The following is a 22751-nucleotide window of genomic DNA, read 5'->3' as shown; positions in this document are numbered from 1 at the left end:
TTGACATTCAATTTTCAACTTCCTCCCGCACCCTCTGCTGCTGGAAATGAACGTGTACTTAAACAGTACTGACACGGGAGGGTCCCACAAGTTGTCGCTAAAATCTGATTGCCACATAGCACATCTGATAGAAGATCGTGAGAAATGAACATGAGCAAAATTTAAGCTGCTATGGACCAGAAGAATAGTAGCTACGGGAATTCAAAATTTAAATCTGTGGACACTTGTATATGGTGCTATTTATAATAAAATATTTTTATGCTGAGTTGGCAACACTGCTTCACCTGTGGTAACACTGTTTATGGTTTTCGATAGGACATTTTGTTATCATTATATTGTGCAATTTTTATTTTAATTGTTTTAACGGTTTTCAAGATATTTACTTTAAACGTACATAATTCCATGATATAATTCTTCGGAGATTCAAATTTTGAATCCCCGTAGCTCCTATCCTTCTGGTCCATAGCAGCTTAAAATTTGCTGATGTTCATTTCTTATGATCTTCTATCAGACGTGCTATGTGGCAATCAGATTTTAGCGACAACTTGTGGGATCCTCCCGTGTGAGAGCGTCACTGTTCACTTCAGAGACCCCAAAAACGATGGATTGCACACTAATATCAGTCAATTTGCATTATTTTTACATGTCGTTCCTTCCAATTCCTACCCCTTGAAGTGTGTCTCTCCTACAATACTTTATTTCCAGATTGAAAGTCATATTGCTACCAAGTCTGATTAAAATTACTGCAGACGCTCCAGAATTACGCTGGAGTATACATTCATACATATGCATCCAAATATTATTGATGTGAGACCAACGCCTACACCGTTGCTCTGTAAATTACCAGTCCAGTTGACGTGCACGTTTCATGCCTAAAATCGGGATTAAATAACGTAGCGATTGTAACGTAGTAGCTTGACGGATCTAAACTATAGATTCAACACTAATTCCAGTCATTAGAGGCATTTTATATTCCCCCTTTTCACCCCACATGCCGATGTGGCTGAACTTGTACTTCAACACTATCGGGATTGTAATTATTAACCTAAGCGACATCGAAAACTATGAATGCGACAATAACATCGGTCTTTTTCGATTATTTTTACATGCCAGAATTTCATCCGCCCACGTGCTAACTGGAGTGTCATTATTTATATAAGCAACCTCGAGAACTATAGACTCGACACTAATATCGGTTGTTTTTGATCATTTATATGTCTTACCCTCCCCCTTCTAGGATATTTGGGAGATCGTACCCCAAGGGAGGTGACCAGAACTGCCACCAATGAATTTAGGGATCGCGAAAACTATGTATTCGACACTAAAATGCGCCATTTTCCATTATTTTTATGTAATCATTCCTCCTTCTCTTGCAGCCTATTAGAGACTTTATTTCTCTTCAAGTAACTAACAATATTTGTATATCACCTCTAGAAAGTATATAGTCATAAGACACCTGTTTTAAATACTGTGAAATAATTTATTGAAAAATAGATATTTTTCTTCAAAAAAGAAGATGAAATTTGAGTTCACTGTTGTAAACGAATTATATTTTTTGAACATTAAAAATCAACTAACATTCATAAACTATAAATAACTCATTGTTATGTATATTACAGTTATTTTCTTTCTTATTTTCTCTGCAAACTTTTAAGGATTTTTTAACATTCAATCTTCTGTTAATTTCTGATTCAGTGGAAAAAGTTACCTGTTCAAACTGTTCAAACGTTCTTGGTGAAAACATGGTCTAAACTAAACTTTGTTCAATTTGAACTTGGAGAAACTCCTTTCTTTAGAGCCATAGTCACTTGGATTGTCAAGAAAACCATAGGCCTATATTGCAATGCATTTTTTCTGCATTGTCAATCAAGAGGAGGTTACGACGAGGCTCTCTTAGGCGTGGAGCCTGACTCGAAGCCATCGATCCTATCGGCTGAAGTCCGACCCTGAACTTCTTGATGGACGATCATCAATTTTGCTCAGGATACAGAGGAAGGAAATTAGAAATCGAGTTTGATAATGAACGTTATATATCCAGTTGATCCCAAGACATCATCATTATCAACATACAAGGTATTCTGGCATTATTGGCAAGTCGCTTGCCGCAATTGAAAAGGTTCCATACTCCACGGTCTTCTGCTAACCTCTTTGTTTTCACGTACGATATTTCTGGTTTGATACCGTCCTTTAAATGTAGACTCCTTCGCCCCTCTTCTTTTTCCTGCCACCATACCCCTAGCACGTCCCTCATGATACAGTTTCTTCCTAGCCAATGTCCCAATCAGTTTTCCTTCCTTTTTTTTTTTTTTTTTACATAATATCTAACATTATTCTTTTCTTCCCTACCATTTCTAACATTATCTCATTCGTTTTCCGCTCGACCCAACTAAGTCTTTCCATTCTTATCCACATCCACGTTTCGAAAGCTTCCAGTCCTTTTTTATTATTTCTGAGTAATGTCCATGTTTTTGACCCAAACAGTACAATACTCCACACGAAACATTGTATGAGTCATTTTCTCAACTCTTTATTCAAGATCCGACAAAATAGTATTTTCTTCCTCCTAAAAGCTTCTTTCGCCATTCTTACCTTTGCTTTTATTTCACGTTCACACTTCATATCAATACTACCTGGTATCGAAAACTAGTCTGCAAAATCTATTTTCTGCAAAATCAGTCCCGCATCGTATAAAAACTACCCCTTTGCGTTATGTGACCCAACTGAACTTAGAGTCAGGTGGGTTGCATACCATTTAGTCACTTCAATATAACTAAACTCCTTTACATGGTGAACACATGGTGCCTTTATTTCTTGTATTCGTATCTTAATAAGATGTTTTTTTCCCCTAGCATTCTGTAGGAAAGGGCAGTTCAAAACTGGTACCCGTTTCTTGCGTACTCTACTGATTCCTCGGGGTCCGTAAGTTCGATCCCAGCTCGCTCCAAGTGAGGTTTGTGATGGACAAACACCATGTGCATGCGCATTCTTGGGGTTCTCTCGTTCCCTTCCACTTTCTTCATTCCACCAATTCGTTCATTTCTCATAATCACTGTCTCTTTTAACCCACACAGCATAAACGTGGGACGTAAATCTTAAGGATTTCGTTTTATTTTTCGACTGATGCCGGCGTTACTTTGTCCATAAAAGGAGAAGGAGAGCGTGAAAACAAGTCAATGTTAGGAAGTTATGTTTAATACGGATGGTGCTACTGTTCCATGCGCATTCGTTGCTTTGCGCAGCTTCCATATGGTTGCCATGGAGAATCACCGTCAGCCCCACCTCACCCTCCAACAAACCCTTCAAAGTAAGGCAAGAAACTGAAAAGAAATGATAGAAAGGGCGTAGCGGAAGGTAGTTTATCATTTGGAGTTATAAATGTATACTTTCAGCAGCAATTACTTTCCTACAACGGAAAATAATTTCGAATAGAAAAAAAAGAAATAATAATAATAATAATCAAAGAACAGAATGGAAAGGTGTAAAGGCTGTAGGCGGCGTTGCGACATACAGTAAGGGTGTCGAAACTTGTAGCACAAACGGCAGGAATAGATTTTGACGTCAAAGTTCACTGCAAAGAGCGTCTGCCTAGCTCTCACTAATATCGCAATAAAGTCTTAAGAATAGATACAAAACAAGGATCTTAATTCATTTTTCTTGTTTTCAGTTATTTCTTTTTAAATTAAACTGTTACGCTACACTTGCAAGAATTTCTGACTCAGAACACGATGTGGGGAGCCACCAAACAGCCATCTAGCTGTATGCATAGGTGTCCATGTGTTTGGTTCAAAGGAGCAGGGAGATTTTTCCTGTACCTTATTTTAAAGAACTGTTGTATTTGTATTGGAATCAAATCTACTACTGCACTGCAGCGCAGTATCCTAACTATATATAAAACTACATGAACTGACATAAAATAAACGGGTACTTCCGGTTGACGTGAAAAGTTGAAATTTGCCATGATTGTAGCTTCCCAAGACTAACCTACAGAAAAATTACCAAATGTGAATATTGACAATTTTTAGAGGGTCTAAAGTAGGCATGAAGAAATTCCCCATATTATTTATTTATTTATTTATTTATTTATTTATTTTACATATAATGCCATGTTTTAGATACTTGGAATTAGAATAACAACTTAAAATTCGGTATGCTTGTACGTTTTCGTTATCAGTACTTAAGTAAATGACCAAAAATAATAATTTCCAAATTTATAGTGGTTTTATGGGGAACTGAAAAATCTTTCCCATGTTATTTATATGGAACATCTTTTACATCCGAAAATTATTGGGTACTTCCTGTAAGACTACAATGATACAATTTGAAATGATTGTAGCTTTTCGGGATTAGTCGACAGAAAAATTGCCAAAAGTTAGTATTTTTAATTTTTAGGGGGTCTAAAAAGGCGATAAGGAAATTCTCTATGTTAATTAAATGGACCTTTTTTGGACCTATAATCTCATATTATAGCTACTTCGAACTGGAATAAAATCTTGAAATTTGGTATGCTTGTACGTGTTTGTTAGCGTTACCTAATTAAATCACCAAAAATAAACATTTCCAAATGTACAGCGGTTTTTATGGGGAACTGAAAAACCTTTCCCATATTATTTAGACCTATATGGGACATGTTCTACACCCCAAAATGTTTAGGCACATCCTAAAGGATTAGAATGAAGAAATTTGGCACGATTGTAGCCTTTCGGGACTAACACACAGAAAAATTGCCAAAAGTGAATATTTTTAGGTTTTAAGGATCTAAAGAGGGGATGAAGAAATTCTCATGATATTTTAAACGAGCGTTTTCTTGGGATATAAAATGTTGTCTTTCAAATAGTTGAAATATGAAAAGAAGCTTGAAATTTGATAGAATTGTGAGTTTAAGAGGTGCAAGGTCACAGGCCGAGTAAGCGCGGAGTCAGGGGGCGAAGTTTCCTCTCTCTTATTCCACAGGAAAGCGAACATCAATGGGGGGGGGGGGGGGCAAGACAACCGCCTCGCACCTACTCCCTGTTCAGCGTAAGCTCTAAACTCCGATAAACAAACTATTTGTATCCTTGCGCTCGTCACAAATACGATTCGCTAGTGATGTATCATTTCCACTCCCCAGAGAGAGGAGCAAATTATACACGTGCATTCTGGCAATACTTCCTCGTGTTGTCCAGATACTTAGGGCAGCAGCAGAAAAGAAAGAAAAAGACTTCAAAGAGTTTAAATTTATCTGGTAAGCAATTGTTGCTTAGTGAGGATAGGTTTCCCTTGTTGGTGTTTCACCACAACACTCGCGGAACTGAGATCCATGTGAGACACCTTTCAAACTTAAAAGCAGAATACGCATCCACAGTTAAATTGGCGCCATAATTACTGCGCATGCTTAGTGTTTATTTCTATTGTTTCATTAACCACTCTCGATTGCAGTATTATTAGATAATCTGTATTATATTTTTGTCATTTATAATAATGTAGTAGTTTTATATGGAGCTTCAATAGTAAAAATAATAATCAAATCATATGAACTATTTTGCGGAGGAGTACAAGCGTTTGTAGGCCAACAGCAAATCAGCGAGATTTAGTTTCACGTGGCTTTGTTTATCGCAGTTTAAAGCTTAGGCCGAACAGGGTTTAGTGACTTTCATCTGTTTTCGGCTTTGAATATTCTCAGCAGCAGGCGGTTTGGAAGCAATGCTGAAGTCACAAAAGCTGTTCAACGTCCTTTTCCGTATGCAAAGCTCTGAATTTTTCCTGGAAGAGTTTTTGATGCTTATAGACTTGTATGACAAATATCTCAATGTACGTGGTACTTATGTGGAAAAAAGGTATGTCTGAACTTTAATGTCACATGCTATTTTTGGTCTTGCATCCCCACCTCTGTCCACAGCCGCCTGGGAAAGCTTACTTTCTGACTCCCCCTCGTATTCAGTACTTGCATTAAAATAGTACGGAGTTTGGACTGATTGGGAACACACTTCAAAAAACTGTTAAATATAATAAAATTAGAGCTTTTAATCAAGCGTAACTCTTGTGTACAGCGGGACGAAGACACAGAGGAACCAATTAGTAATAATGAAATAGAAACATGTTGTTCACATGGACTTGACGGACGGTTCAACATCGAACATAGTATTGGCTCGCTGCTGGACCACGATAGCGAATGTGGACTTGTCTCCGTCGATTCAGTATTCTTGACTGTTAGCAACTGAATCGCCTCAGGTTAAACTGGGTACGTGAACACCGTCCCTGCCGTGCTGAACAGAGTACGGTAATGTATTCGAGTGAGACCTGCTTCAGGCTGTGCTACACTGATGATCGAATACGAATTAGACACTATCGTGGTAAACGAAATTTGTCAGTACGCAATATTTAGAATTATAGTGGCCAAGCAGATGGTTACAATACGCGATGTTTGTTGCTGTATTAAGGACAGACAACTTGACCAATAATTTCTAAATCATGGGGGTTCTAGAGCCCGAGGTCATATTGATGCCTCAAGTAACATCAGTAGGAGAATTCCCGGCCAGATGTATCTTAGAATGTGCAAGCCTTCTTCAAGAAACGGCAGGTGTAGATTATTCCCCGGCCTACCCAATAAAGTGTCCCGATTCATATGTGTGGAATATTACGCCATACTAATTTATCCAGGTTAAAGGTGTAGTAAAGTTCTGAAATTGCTATAATTTCTGTACAGCCATGCAACTAATCTGTGGCATAAATTTCTTTCCGCTCGCACGTATCGTTCTTTAGTTGGTTGGGGTTTATCATTCCTTCCATCAGCGAGGCTCTATGAGAGGCAGACCTGGAGTTTAATTTAGGACCCAAACCACATGAGCTCTCTCTGGGAATCGAACTCTTCTCTTCCGTGCATAAAAATTGGAAGCTAACCACATAGCCATGAGTTGTCTTCATTTAGTATTGCACAGTTGTTGAAAACAGTACTTGTGAAACTAAATGTTCCGTAAAACCAATTCTACAAATTTAATGAAAAACTATTTAGAACAATTAAATATTCAAAACTTAGCGTGCTTCATTATCTAATTCTTCATTCTTTCCTTTGTTTCTGCTGGCATTTACACATCAATTACTTTTAACTGTTCGTGGCTTTTGATGATTCTTCCCGAGGTAATTACAAAAGAGTCACGTAGACGAAGCAAGTAATTATAACATCGATCGTTCCACAGAACAGACGATGCTCTGCAGTTGGCGCCGTAATCAAACTTTGCTGACAACTACACATTAATACCTTCACTCCACCCAAGATTCCGAATTAATCATCACCCCATCTCTGCATGCACACATTGTAAGACTCACATACAATAGAATCTAAGGGAGAATACAAATGGCAAAACTGCTTGAAGTCACGCGTTCATCACGAATGGCCATCCCCTTTCTAAATTCACATAGAATATTACTTGAATGCAAATGAAATGTAGAATAATTAATACAATTAAGTCACAACGTATTGATTATTTATAACTTCCTACAAAAGTTACTAATTTTACTGTTTTAGACTTCCAGATTATGCTACTCGCAAGTAAGGGAAACGAGTATGGGAAACCTTATAGACAATGCTATTATTCTAATCCCTTAACAACCGGTTCTGTATATAAATATGAGAGAGAAAGAAGTAGATATAACTCCTTTAGGAAATTAAACATACAAGGTAGATAAAAGCATTTTTTACTAAATACCTCAAGTGACAAATAGCGACCTACACAGTATCCTAATACAAGGTGGTGTGACGAAATTAGGTAGCACTGTGAATATCTTGGAAACAAATTATCCAAGATAAATGGTTGTCAAAAAGTATCGGAAAGACCTTAGTCCAGCAATTGATCGACAATTGTTGATAATGGTATGTATGCGTTTCTAATAAAAATAACCCTCACCACTACACTCATGTGATCCCAGTTCTCAGTCTTGATATCTTAGCAATTGAGGTTAAGAAATAAACACTTATACCTTGTTCTGACAGTAAGAGATCTGTAAGAATTTCTAAAAACAGTGATAGTTAAACCAAAATTTACTATTCCTGCGCATAACTGAGTAGAATTTACTGTTATGTCTGGGTATAACAAACGGTTCTGCGAACTTGAAATATTTTAACAACCCGTTCTGGCGAACCGGTGCGAACTGGCTGAATATCAGCACTGCTTACAAAACGATACGGTTCGTCGACAAGTATCGAAGCACAAACAGTAGGAAATGGCGAGAAATGGTCTCTTGATATGGGCATACTCTCCCAAGAATAGGTTTCATCTTCTTCCTGATCTATTGAATGAAACCGAAAGAGGTCAAATCAACAGTTTGTTTTCCAAAAAGAGATGGGCATTTTTCCTTTACTCTCACTCACACTGACCTTCAATCAATTCCCTCACACTCACGCGCCCTCACCCTCAAACATTATTCACGCCCCCACTCTCACTCACACTCACCCTCGATCGACTCCCTCACACTCAACCTTACTCATCCTCACCCTCGTCTACCAAAATGAGGGTTAGTGAGGGTGAAGGTGGCCCACTTGAGGGCAAAAATGAATGAGAGTGCCCATCTCTGGTTTCAACATTAATCGCAACAAAAAAATGACATGAATTTTTCAGCTCTATGTCCCACGGTTATGTCATGTAGGCTAAAGGAGATGGTGATGATGAGAATGAATAAAATGACAGAATGAAGAAAGTGGAAGGAAACGGGAGAACCTGAAGAAAACCTACGCACACGGTGTTCGTCCACCACAAACCCCACTTGGCGCGAACTTGGATCACACAAAGAATCCCACACACTAAAGGTGAACACTCTACCACTGAGACACCGCGGCCCTCTTGATCATAATAGAGCAAGAACAGTGGATTCAACGTTCCCAAAATATATTTCACCTACGCCGTGATTTCTCTATTAACATCGGAAGTTGTAGAAATCAAAGTTTGGATTTTAATATTGGTCCTCGTTGAGCAAAATCGACAACTTTCGAATGACAAATAAACCTTTTATTGGGGCTCGAGATCTTGAAAATATATTTTGTACAAGTTCGTATGGTTCTACTGAAACCGGAAGCGGTAATCGCTTTACTATGGCCTATCTACCACATTGTTTACTCTTGTCTCGGATTATTGAAACTTTTGATTAACAAAACTAGCACATTTCAATGTAGTTCACAAGTAACTTAATACCTTTCTATTATGTCTAGGTAACACTTTGACCACATAGTAACTAGTGCAAAAGCGATTATTTGTGCAGAAAATGAGTAAAATATTCGTGCAATAAGTGCATTGCGTAACAAGTTACGAATAACAACATATCTTACATTAGGGACATGAAGATGACGATTCGGGGTTTCGGAGTACGATATCATCGTGTTCCGAGGATTGCGTATAGGTGGACGCCTGTATCCTCCACCCCAGAAGCCAGCAGTTGGAGTCTTGGTTTCCACCTGAAATAAGTCGATATTCAATAGGTATAAACATTGCGTATTTGTACAAATGTGATGGCTCATTTTATAACTCTTGAACGGGTATAAAATACTACAAATACAAATTTTTTATCAAGGACAGTCTTACCTGTAGAGTGTATGTACTACATTTTCAGTTAAATGTTTCGAAGCGATAAAAATTCTTCTATTGAGATGATGATACAAGAGTCACTTGAAATATTCTCGGAATGACATGCAAAGCGTTGATCTACCGCTTCATAATGGTGCTTTTCTTTCTTCATAATCTTCCTTAGTTCGACCATGTTCTGAAACCTTTTTGCCACTGCAGAAACCAAATTGCTCCAAGTCTGCGAAATACTCCTCCACTAATAATTTAAGATCTTTATTGAAGAAAATCAACTCAGCCAATGTAACTTTTTAGTTTCGAGAAGAGTTGGAAGTCTGATAGAGTTAAATGTGTTGACTAAGACAGGTATTATAATACATCGTACCCAACGTGCAGCAAATCATACAATTTTGAGATCGAAACGACTCTGTATAAAGAAGGGCGTTGTTGTGATGCAAGTCAAGTCTCTTTTATGATAAATCCGGCCTTTTCAGTTGTTTTCACCTGTAGTTGGTCCAAGAGCGTAATGGTTTTAGGAGGTAGGGTAAAGCCAATAACAACGATACTTTTGCATCCCACAAAATTGAAGGAGTGGCACATCCAACAGCCTTGGCACCTTGACTTTCTTTGAAGTAGAAGAGAAAGAATGTTGCAATTGCTTGGCCAGTGGCGTAACTAGTTTTACTGCACCCTGGATCGATCGATCAACGATTTACTCATACCCGCCTCCTGTCCCACGCATTTCAGCTGCTGTGTTATATACAAACAGTATACAAAGTATATACGCGCTGATTGCAATGACTCATTATGCAAAACTTTCATTAGGTAGCTAGCTAGACAAACGTTGTAGTAACGATTGTCTGGGTATCGCCAAGTGGGAATCCAGACAGGGGGCGCGGGGCTCGCGCGGCCCTCCATGAGGAGTAATATATATAAATTAGTCCCTATTGATTCGCTTGTTTAAAGGCTGTGGAAAAAAGTTAAAATTTTTCTCAAAGGGAAGTTTTTGAATGTGCTCTCCACCAATTGCAGATAATGTATGCGTTTCCACTTCATTTTAACCCTGGATTCTCTCGTGTTGAACAACATGGCTTTCCTCAATGGTGCCTTCAGAAGGGCGGAGATAAATACGTATTATGAAGCACTGCAGTCCACAATTTTAGTTAGCGAACTAAATATCGTAAAATGTCTCAAGTTTATTTTTGAGATCTGCGACCCTGCGCCCCCCTCAAAAATTCCTGTATCTGCCCCCAGTATCGGCTGTTGTCAATTAACTGGTAATAGTCATAGCGTACCTTTTGAAATGTTTTCAAATGTTCTTTGCTTAAGGAACAATTTTCCGTATTCTTTTTTTTCACCCTTTTATCCCCTTGCAACTGCTCCACTTTCTCCATTGTAGTTACTCCACTGGTTTTGATTACTTTCACCTTCCTGAACTGTAATAGTGTACCCATGTTTCATCAATAGTTATGAATCAACACACAAAATCAGTTGCTTTTTTCTTTAAAAATTCTAAATTGTCCTTCGAGGTTTCCTTGCAGGCAGTTTCTTCACGCACAATTCTTCAGATACGACACGAAATATCTGTTCATTGAAAATGCCTGGAACTCCTGCAATATCTGTGGTCATGTAATGGAGTATCATATCGTGCACTTTTCCAATAATGTCTGGCGTAGTGACAGATTTTATCTTTCACTTCATGGGTCATTTTGCAGATTTTTACCGCCACGTTTAAACTCTGATGTTCACTTGGCAAAAATTGAAAATGACGGATCCGAGTCTTATAGAGTACGTATTTTTTTACATTATTTTTTAAAAGTACACTTTCATTTTCATTCGAAGATGGGCGGTCCGTAGAAGGAAACACCTTCTCTGGGGTCATGAGTAACCATTTACTTGTAATTCTATTTGTAGATGGGTATAAGAATTTTATTTATTTATTTATTTTTTATTTATGCACACATAAGAAAGTGATTTAACTAGAATGGAACGTAAATGATGAAGTGAAGCGCAAATAACAGAATACAAGGATGTATGATGTTAGTTGCAACAAGGGTGTTAATCTTCTGTTCTGGGGAGTAGTCAAAGAGGGTTCAGACACTTGGAACCCTGCTAGTTAAAGACAAATGGGTGCATTGATTAAGTTACATGCAATCGATGAATGGATGAAGACAATAAATGCGATGACGGGGGCTATAGAGAGCAGTGACCTGATCACGTTCGTGAATAATAAGAATATGATCTATTGGTGAATAACGTTCGTGAATAGCAAGAATATGATCTATTGGTGAATAACGTTCGTGAATAGCAAGAATATGATCTATTGGCGAATAACGTTCGTGAATAGCAAGAATATGATCTATTGGTGAATAACGTTCGTGAATAGCAAGAATATGATCTATTGGTGAATAAGCGTATGGTGGTAGACCTGGAGTCTGGTCTAAGAGTTCATGAAGAATCGGATGAGCATCTGATATGCGACGTTGAATGTAGCAAGAGCGGAGGCTATACAGATGGCATAGAAATGTTAGTATTGTTGTGCGACGGTAGATCTCGGAAGTTTTGTGTGGCGGCAATGAATAAGCAAGGCATAAGACATGGCGTTCCAGGACTTGTAGTTTGTCATAAGACTTTTGTTTAGCTGATAACCAGGCGGCATGTCCATACGTAAGAGCAGGACAAACTCATTATACGCATAAAGAATGAATTTGGTGTTAAGACTGCAATTAGTGCCCTTTACCCTGCGTAACAAGTTGATCCGACGGCGAATATTAGCTTGTAAATTGGAAACGTGGGCGTTCCAAGAGATGTTTGTCGAAGGTGACACCGAACACAATATTTTTTAGTGCTAGCACAGAGATTAACTCCTCAAAGGATAATGCTCTTTATATGGGAAGTAGTGTAAGAGTAATATGGGAGAATGTGTATAGGCGGTTGATCTATGGGTAGTTACCTTTATTGTTATTCATATTAATCAAATACAGATAAGGAAAACTAGTTATATTTATATACAGAGCAGACATTATAGTATTTTGTTATAGTCATAAGGTTGGATAGGAATAGTAGGCGATAGTGTTGTCAACGCTCGAGCGGCTTGGCTCACGGATCAGCCATCCCAAAGCCGAAGTGAGCCGAGCTGATGGCTCACGTGAGTCAAGCCGAACCGAGCCAATGGCTCATCACCTCGAGCTGATGGCCAACCTGAGCCGATCCGAACGGAGCCATTGGTTCATTCCAAACGAGCCGGCACGAGCTGTTGGCTTAGTTGAACCGAGTCCAGCCGGTTGACATCACTAGTAGGCGATGGGTGATAATTCGGAAAATGCATTGAAGGCAGAGCCTTGGAGCTATAACCATTGGACAGTTATAGGAGGTAAGACAAATTTATTAATAGTGTGTGTGTGCCGCACCACTACGCTTGTAGCAATGATTGCCTGGTTACGTCCACAACTCAGGAGCGATCACAGCCTAGACTTGATACCTACGAAAGGTACCTCGGTCGGAAAATTGAGAACCAATCGAAAGTACGAACATCATTATGTATGTCTGTTGCCTTCATACCCTTTTCCATCAAATATTCAATAACCACCCGGTGTTCAATTTGCCGTTACAAAATATGGGTCAAAATAATCTCATTAGTAAAGGGCTTTGGTCTAGAGCAGCCATCTGTAAATTACTACGGTAGTTTATTAAATCGATCTCGTAAATATAAACAACAATTTTCCAGTGCTTCATGTAAAATACTCATCAATGTGAAAGTCAGTTGTGTGTTGAAACATCTTCACTTGATACGAACAGAGGCCACGTTACATATCGCTTTCCTTGAACCTAACGCAAAATTGCGTTTCAATTATCGTTAGTCGAATTATTCGAATATTGATTTGACGAATACGCGAGACCGGTATAACATCAGTAACCCAAACTTTGCGTTTTGCAAAGCCTATCATCCGCAACATTTTCCATAGAATTACCACCTCATTAAAAATTATAGATTGGGTTGAGTTGCGTTTAATCACAAATTTTGAATAGATTGATACGTAATGAGCTGAGCCGTAGCTACGGTCGCCCAAGGCGCTGATGTGAAGAGGGAGCCGAACGAGCAAGAAGAAAGGAAAAGTACACACATATTGGTTGGAAATGAGTAAACGACGTGTCGCCCCTAAAAAAGTATTGGTGGCCTACTAAATCAATATTGTTGTCGGTTTGCAAAGAAATATATTTGTTAAAAATTTTCTTGCTCGCAACTCAGGCGTTTCAATAAGTGCCACAACAAGTCTTTACTTACTACTTAAAGAAAGTTATTATATATGATTTTTAAATGTTGTTGTGATATACACGGTGCCGAGTAATGACTTAAAGTCTACGCAGGACCGATTTCAAAGTCAGAAATGGTCAAAGTTGAAGTGCGTGTTCGGTTTTTTGATGGTGATGAGTTTGCTTAGTTGATCACACCTTTTTACACAATCGGATTAATTACGACGGTGAGAATGAAGGTATGAAAATGAGATGAACGAAGAGAGATACGTACGCATATGTAAGCTGTTGTTTACGCGGGCATATTAAAAATGAGGGTAAGCAAGAGGAATAAAACACTTTCGAACTTGAAACAGTTGTAGAATAGGGGCTTAAAGGGTCAGAACTTAACCCAATGAATTTCGTCTTTTCCAAAGACTGATCACTACCAGTGATTTTTTTTATTCCATTGACATATGTGCAGCTTCCAATTCGAATGAATTCATTGGGATCCTTTCTCCTCAACTGTTTATATCGCCGGGATTTTTTTTTGTGCATATGTATCTAGTTGTGTAATATTTTTGTTTGTATTTCTACATATATACAAAGCATATACACACATTATACGTATATATATATATATATATATATATATATATATATATATATGAATGTGTATGTGTGTTAGTGTATTTTTAACATGTTATTAATAATAAGTAACCTTAAATTCATAAATTTCATTCACTAAAAAATTAAATAAATACTATAATTTCAAACATATATAGTAGCCATATTTTGAATTTTAAGTACAAACATTAAACGTATTAACTTCCATCGATCAATATTGAAAAATTCGCCAAGAAAGCTCTTTCTGAATTTCAGTCACACTTCACAAAATATGTTTAGCGTTAAAGAATCGAAATTTAAATTCTATTTATGTATTCACATAAGAATAAAATTACAAAAAATATAATTATTACTGGAAATTAATACTGTCGCCTATTTCGAACATTTTAAAAACACATAAACCTACTTTCTAATCTACTCAAATTTAATTTCTTATCGATAATATGAAACATTGTAAATTTCCATTCCTCCAAGTGGATTTATATACAGTCAAGGCAGTTTTGTCAGGTTTAACAGAAACTCCAAAATAAGCCTTTTGAAAACAGCTTTTATTTGTAAAGGAACATATAAAGATCGCTTTTCGTCGTTGCAATGGTGTGTCCAAGCAGTTTCATAAAACTTCAGCGCATCATAACAATAAAAGCAGCTTCTACTATAGGGTCTATGTGATAAAAAGCTTGGTAATGAGAGTTTAGGTGGGCACCGTATTCTACTTCGCCCCGGGCACCGAAATCTCTAGCTACGGCTCCAGCAATGAGCCCCCAAATCTTCATTCTTAACCAGGTTCTGTTTTTTACTTCCACTTGGAAGCGTAATACTGGACTCCTTTGTAATACCAAAACTATGGATAATGGTTTATGGGCTTTTATCTCCACCTTTTTTATTTTCTAAGGACGGTTAGACACGGTCATGCTTTAGATCATATATTGCACCAAAGATTCCACCAAAGGATTGAACGTGTACGATGCTGAGTTGTACGCAATTTTGAAGTTGCATACCATGTTCTGTCTTAGTTAAACATTGCTTTAGAGAAAACAAGTGAAAAACACTCCGCGGTAGCACTAATATCTTTAGTATCATTTTTGGATCAAAATATCTGTTCAAACTACGATTTTCCTCATTGACATAAGATTATGCTAGTGGTGGCTGTCACACAACAAAAATAAAGCTCCTAAAGCTATTATTAGTAGGCTTACTTCATGAAAAGTGACCTCAGCGTTTCGACATAGAGTGGAATTCATTTCAAGAGGAGGATAAGATTGTGCAGTGCATACTAATGAGCGTAACAGTTATGTATATTTTATTACTTCACGTTATTACATTGCAGAGCTGGGAAAGGGTCTCTGTATTTATACACGTAGTCTGTAGAATTATTTATCTTAATAAACAACCGAATGAAGAAATATAAACAAATGAGCAATGAAAATTAAAAAAAAAATATATTTATATATTTGATGGCATATAAGGTCTATAACTTTAAGTTGCATTCAATCCTTCACTTCTAAACTTCATAGAAGAAAAATAATATGCAATACATAATAGAAAGGTATGGTCACTTTTAACCGGCCAAAGAGCTGGGCGAAGTCAAATATGATAGTCAGATCGATCATTATTCCAGGTTACGAACTTGTTCACCACTTGAAAAAAATGGGTAAATGCAAAAAAAAAAAAAAAAAAAAAAAAAGTGTTTCTCTTCAGTCAAAGAAGACCAATATTTTGACGTGGAGCATCTTTAAAATTTGCACTTTCAGACTACATATACACGCTTCTGCGAGCTATGATGGACTTTTTTCCGAACTCCTGACATAAAATCTCAATCCAAAACTCCTCAACCATTAAGGTTACAATACTTAAAATTTAGGGAATATTAAACATAGCTATGTCCTAAGCTTATTTCCTCGTACTTTATTAAGAATGCAAAGGTTATTACATGTCATAATTCGTCTTACCAGACGTACACTCATGTCCAAAATTATGTTGTATGTCTATAAATATGTTATTGTAGGAATATAAATTGATAACAATTCGCCCGATATTTCTTATAATGTTGGTATGTGTATAATTGGCAAAGACATGTATGTGGCGAATTTCATCTCAAAAGAGCAGTAAATAAGAACAATAAAACGAAAATAAAACTTTCTTGTCCATTTAGCAACATTTTGTTTTACTCATTCTAATTTTTGTATTTATAATTCATTTCCTATGAAATTTACCACAAATATACATTTCCCGATTATACATATAGTATCAGTATTGAAAGTACCCTGCAAAATCAATATCAAATTCTATTCTTACAAGAAGACAGTTATAGATATGCGACAATCATTTTGGACATGAGTGTACATTCCTGATATTCTATTACATGGTGTTGATGGAAGAAAAAAATGATGTTATATAACACGTTATATGATAAGAATTATACAATGTACAGTATTACACTTTATAGTTTATTTCCAGTTCACAAAATCATTAAATATTTTATGTTTTGCATAATAATTCAATAAATCTCTAAATATTTTAACTTTGCAACAGTACTCATTTCGTAATAGAACTTTGACATACTTTCGGGAAAACAAGATGCTTTTAGGTTATAAAGACAACGTCTAAACCTCAACATTAAAAAAAAATAAAGGTGTTATCTAATAACCGAAGTGCAAAAGAATTGAAAGAATACAAATAACGTAATAAGACAACGACAAGGAAAGAGAGGATAGGATAGGTTAGGAAAGTGGAATAAACAAGTGTTTGGTAGTGCACAAGTTGCATGCCCGCAAAACCATCGGTTTTCTTTGTCACTGCTTTTTCTTACGTCATGATTCTTGATCTGGGGCCTCATTAATTTTTGTTTTGTATCAACACGATGCAAAAGTTTGGTGTTAATTTGCGATAATCTTTATAGGAGTTTTGCTCTTTTTTTTTTTTTTTGTTGTTGTTGTTGAAAACGTGACAAGGATGTCTTAACGTCATAGATCATTAACAAGGAATTTGAGTGAGTTAGAGGAAATAATAGAAATAGTTAGACCCTCAAAAGGTTGCTCTAAAGTTAGTAAAATGCTACTTTGACCTCATCTTGAATATTTTACAAGAATTAATAATAAATTTGGCACTAGAAATACTGAAGAACATCTTTCGTTGTGACTGTACAATATTCCAGAAGAATTCGTCATACCAGGCAACATAGTGCCAGTCGTTCTATTTAATACGATCGATGGGCTGCTGTGGATCAGTGGTAGAGTGTTTACCTGCGGTGCTTGCGGACCCTGGTATGATCCCAGCTCGCGACAAGTGAGCTTTGTGAACAAAACACCGTGTGTGGGGATTCCTCGGGGTCCTTCTGTTTCCTCCCACTTTCTTCATTCCACCATTTCCTTCATTTCTCATAATCACAGTCTCCTTTAGCCTAGCCGTCATAACCGTGGGACGTAAAACTGAAAGATTTTCAACACAATGGAATCCAAGTGATACACAGTATGCAATACTTTAACACTACACACCCTACTTGCGAGTTGTTGAAGGCAAACAATTTATTTACAATATAGGAGAATAGCGTTTTATATTCTATGACTTTCTCCTATTTTCTTGACATGGGTAAATAGATAAACAGATATACACACAACAAGGTGTAAAACCTTAACGCGAATCACCTATTAATACAGAAATTAAACTACAATATATTTAATTTCTTCAACTTGAAATTATTCTTTCTTTCAATTATTTGTCAATGATTTGCCACAAGTTATAAAGTACTCCAAATGTTTGATGTATGCAAATGATATGAAACGTCACATAGAAATAAAGAAAACAACGACGATGTGCTCAAGCTGAGATGGATTTAGTTGTTACAGACGAAGTATTGACAATAAATTGCATTTAATATAAAAAATGTTTACTAATAACGTTTTCAATAAAGGTAACGCTGTAAAATTGCGATTATTTCGTAAATGTTCTAACAATACAAAAGATTAAACAAGTTACTTATTTAGGTGCACTTCCATATAATAAACGATGTTTTAATTTGCATATAGAAAAAAATAATGAGCTTAATAAATCTCTAGATTTTCTAATCAGAAATGCCAGAGAATTTACTAACAGACAAACCTGTAGAGTCTTATTTAATAGTTTATGCTAGGGGTCTCGGGTTCAAACCCTGCTCCCGCCAAGTGAACTTTGTGGTGGACAAACACCGTGTTCGTGGGTTTTCTCGGGGTTCTCCCGTTTCCTCCCACTTTCTTCATTCCACCATTTCATTCATTACTCATTATCGCCGTCTCCTTTAGCCTAACCGGCATAACCGTGGGACGTAAAACTCAAAATTTCATTTCATTTCATTTTAATAGTTTAGTTCGTAGCAAATTGGAACACCCGTCAATAATATGAACATCCATGAAACCATAATACATGCAATGAGAAAGATATGGAAGAAAATACAAAATAAGTTTCTAAGGTAGGGTTTCTCAAACTAGGGGTCACGACTCCTAGGGGGTCCTGAGAGGGTTTCACGGAGGTCGCAAAGATAAGCGAAAGATATAAATATAATCAGAATCTAATATCGGAAAATATTTTTAGATGTTATTTTGAATTTTGTTCTGATAGGTATATTTTTGTTTTTATACATACTGTTAAGAACAACAAACATAGGTCTATTAAACGTTTTCAACAGGTGCAGAGAAATTTAAAAAATCAACTTAAATGAAAGACGTACGATATGAAACTAATGAGAACTGCATATTGAAATACCAGAAAAATTCAAATGCAACAAAACCTGCATATTCAAATACAATTAGAATTGAAATCTAATGAGACGCGTATGTGCTTTAGAGGTGTGCACGGCCCGGAATTTTTAGCCCGGGACCGACTCGACCTGTGAATTTATAATGTGAGGCCCGACCCGAGTCCGAAATGTGTTTTAGCCTTTAGGTCCGAGCCCGGCCCGAGCTCGTGTGGTAATCAAATGAGGTCGAAATAAGCCCGCATTTCAGACACTTAAAAATTAACGCAAAATTGTATTTTTCTTTACAGCAATTAGAGGTTTAATTTTGTAGTTTTGTAGTTGTGCTTTAAATGTTCTTCAGAAAGAACGGTCCGATAAATATCGTTGTGCAGCATATTTACAAACTTAGGCCCGAGAAATATGGTTATATATTTAAAAATTTACGGCCCTAGCCCGGCCCGGGTCCGAAGTGATATATGCTTTGTTAGCCCCGAGCCCGTGCCGACCTCTAATGTGTGTGAGCGAATTGTCTTTTTTTTTCTTTTTTTTTTAGCAAGTTGGCCACGACGAAGGTAGATTTTTGGTGTGGGATTTTATTTATTTCCTAAATTTTAAGTGTAAACAAGCTTTTTTTAAACAGATTTTGGTGATGCTGAACAAATACACAACAATGTATCAAATTGACAACAATTTGAGGTAACTCAAAGTGGCTTCATCTCGAAAATTTAAATACTCAATAACTTTTTTAACAACTGTCCAAGTTTTTTTTTAACCAAAATTAGAAATTCGATATTTGTATTCGATATTTGTAAAATGAATGAACTGACCAAATTTGGTTTTAATATGTTCGCTTTTAGGGAAGTTAATCTTCTACTAAATACGAGAAATGGACTTTATTATTATAGAAATAGATAGATATCGTGAGATCTCCGCAATAGGTATACCCACACAAGCTTATTACAAACCAGAAATTATAATGTGGTCGCTGGCAAGAGGATGTGATAAAATGGGAATCGTGATAGGTATTAGGTTCAGAACCACTGTTCTAAGATATTTGTCCTCAAGGTGGGTTCATATGACGTTAGAATTTCTTTAGTACACTATTTGAGAATATTTAAGTATTCTTCACTAACGACTTGGGGGGAAATATCTCAATCTTCCCACTTAAATTGGAGTATGGTATTATAATCATGAATGTTGAAGCATGCTAAAATTTAATACAAACACAAACTGTTTGAGGACTAGAATACCACCTTATTTAATATCGCGAGCTAACCTGCCTATAAATTCTCCATTGATTGGAACTTTTTGAAGTTCCAATAATACAAGGCAGAGTCATAACTTTTGCAATATTCTGGTACACAACATATTTATATTAATTATAGTACAATGTAAACAGGTTAACATTAAAACTATAGTCCTTCGTGTTGGGCTGCTTCTTCCTGCTAATTTCACGATACCACGCCTTGTCGTTGGAGTCAAAGAAGTCAGTCACTTCCGTCTCGCTCTTCTCCTGGTTGGTGAAGTATCGTAATTTCACAACGTGTGCCATGAACCGAAACAGTTTGTAATCTGAAGGGGCAAGGACAAGACTGTATGACCGACTGTCTTCAATTCAATGCCATCAACTTAATGAGGTTTTTTTTGCCTTTTTCAAATCGAATATGGTTTTGCTTCGTCTTGTTGCAGCAGGGCACGCTTGTGGTTCAGGAATGAATTATCAACGTTTTCGAAATGATTTATCCCCTTATATTTGCACCAAGCACAGAGGATGACCTTTTTCTCAAAACGACCCTGCTCGACGACCGATTCCAGAAGTTCTTCCTTGCTCCACCACTGTTTTTGTACATTCGGAGTTCGGAAAAACACCAACTTTTCGTCCCATTTCAGGAAACGCGCATCGCCCGGATTTTGCAGCAGTTGTCAGTACACACCAACTCTTCTCTGGGTTTGAGCTGAGGTCAAGTCATATGTCACAATGTGGAAGGTCCTGATGACTTTTCCGAGTTTGTAAAGGTGTACTAAAGTAAACTGGACATGCCCAATTGGTTTCACAATTGTCGTGTGCTGGTGGATGTATTTTTCTCAATGGCGTGACATATGACCTCAGAGTCTGTTGCCGTGTGGGGGTGGAGGAGGACCTTGGATGATCTTCGACACTTTTACAACCTGCACAAAATAACGGAACTAACTATTTGCTGTGCTGTGGTTTACTACACTTTTATCTTTCGCACGATAGTAGTTTGGGTTTGCTGCCGCAACGTTATGCTCGAGATTGAAGTCATACAATAACAGTTCACCTATCAGACATTGTTGAGCACTCATCATCACTGTCACTAAAACCTGACTGAAAATACTGACGGTTTTCGTGTAAAATAGTCCGTTTGTTATATTGCCTCTTGGGGCAGTTTGTCCCTGTACTTACTGTCGATCACGGTGTATACATGTGGCTGTGATTTTATTATATACTGTTGTTTCTCTTCTGTAAAGTAATATATACTGGGTATAATAATGTTTTTATACGCCAATGCTAATAGTGTATATATTTATCTTCAGTTTCTTTGTTTTCTTTCTTTTATTTTTGTTAATTCCTTTTGATTTTATTCCTGGAGTACTATTGTACAAGTCAAAGCGTAAAATATATACAATTATATACTTTTTGGTTCTCGTCTATAGACACGAATTGCACTATGTGGCAACGTCACAGATAAAGAGCTATAGAGTAGATCTACCAATCCACCAAATAGTTACATCCGTTCTTTCCAGATGGCAGTTAGAGTCCATGGACGTTGACACTAGCACCACCTATTATCGTAACAAGCGATGAAACTGTTTAATGGATTCGTAGAGCAATGCTAGTTGTTCTAAATTAATATGTGACGCTGCCACACAGTAAAACTTTTGATTCCCTGTACTATTATATAATAGTTTTCGCTTTATTTTGACCTGAAGAATAACACTCTGTTGTCCTTGGGTACCATTTTTTAGAACATCCAAATAACTTTTATATAAATATTTTAATCTAACCAAAATTGTGTTAGTTTATTGTAATTGGGACAGTATTACTATTATAGATGACAAATAAATTATATAATAGTCATTTCAAATAGCTGAAAATCAAACCCATGATAGAAAAATATAAAAGAAACGAAAATAAGAAAATGTACATACCTTTTGCATATTTCTTCGCAATCTGCGTTCAAGTCCATACCTTCCCCTGCTAAATTCGTTGTTGAAGTCTCCTATTTCTGGAAGAAACGAAAATAGAATATATTGAACTGAATTATATTATAGCTTATACAGAATACATTAACATCTGCACTAGAGGAAATTGTAGGTCAGAGAGTGTCGATAACATCTTTATTAATGTGTTTATGACAACAATTAAACATCCCCATATTCATATTCCTCACTTGTTAAGAAGTTTCATGGGGGTCATAATGGCTCAGTGGTAAAGCGCTTACTTGTGATGCGTGGGGGTCCTTGGTTCAATCCTGGGCCAAGTAAGTTTGTGGTGGACAACATCGTATCCGTGAGTCTTCTCAGGGCAATCCCTTTTCCTCCCACATTCTAATTCCACAAATTATTTCATCATTATTCTGTTACCTTAATCATTCGCGACTTAAGGGCATAAATATAGGACGTGAAACTGA

The 22751-nt window shown here is 36.9% G+C and overlaps 1 protein-coding gene across 1 annotated transcript in view; it reads right to left on the bottom strand.

Moving 5' to 3' along the window:
• Positions 1-22293, bottom strand: part of LOC145674395 (uncharacterized) — a 251332-nt gene extending 229039 nt beyond the window's left edge. Inside the window, exon 1 of the mRNA XM_081744389.1 lies at positions 22270-22293. Within this exon, the coding sequence (XP_081600515.1) occupies positions 22270-22278 (9 nt within the window). The 5' untranslated portion in view covers positions 22279-22293. The remainder of the gene's footprint in view (positions 1-22269) is intronic.
• Between the last annotated feature and the right edge of the window lie 458 nt (positions 22294-22751).

The sequence above is a fragment of the Thermobia domestica genome, chromosome 17 (assembly GCF_964235325.1).
Source record: "Thermobia domestica chromosome 17, izTheDome1.hap1.1, whole genome shotgun sequence".
NCBI classification, from domain to species: Eukaryota; Metazoa; Arthropoda; class Insecta; order Zygentoma; family Lepismatidae; genus Thermobia; species Thermobia domestica.
This window is presented reverse-complemented; position numbering and strand designations above follow the sequence as displayed.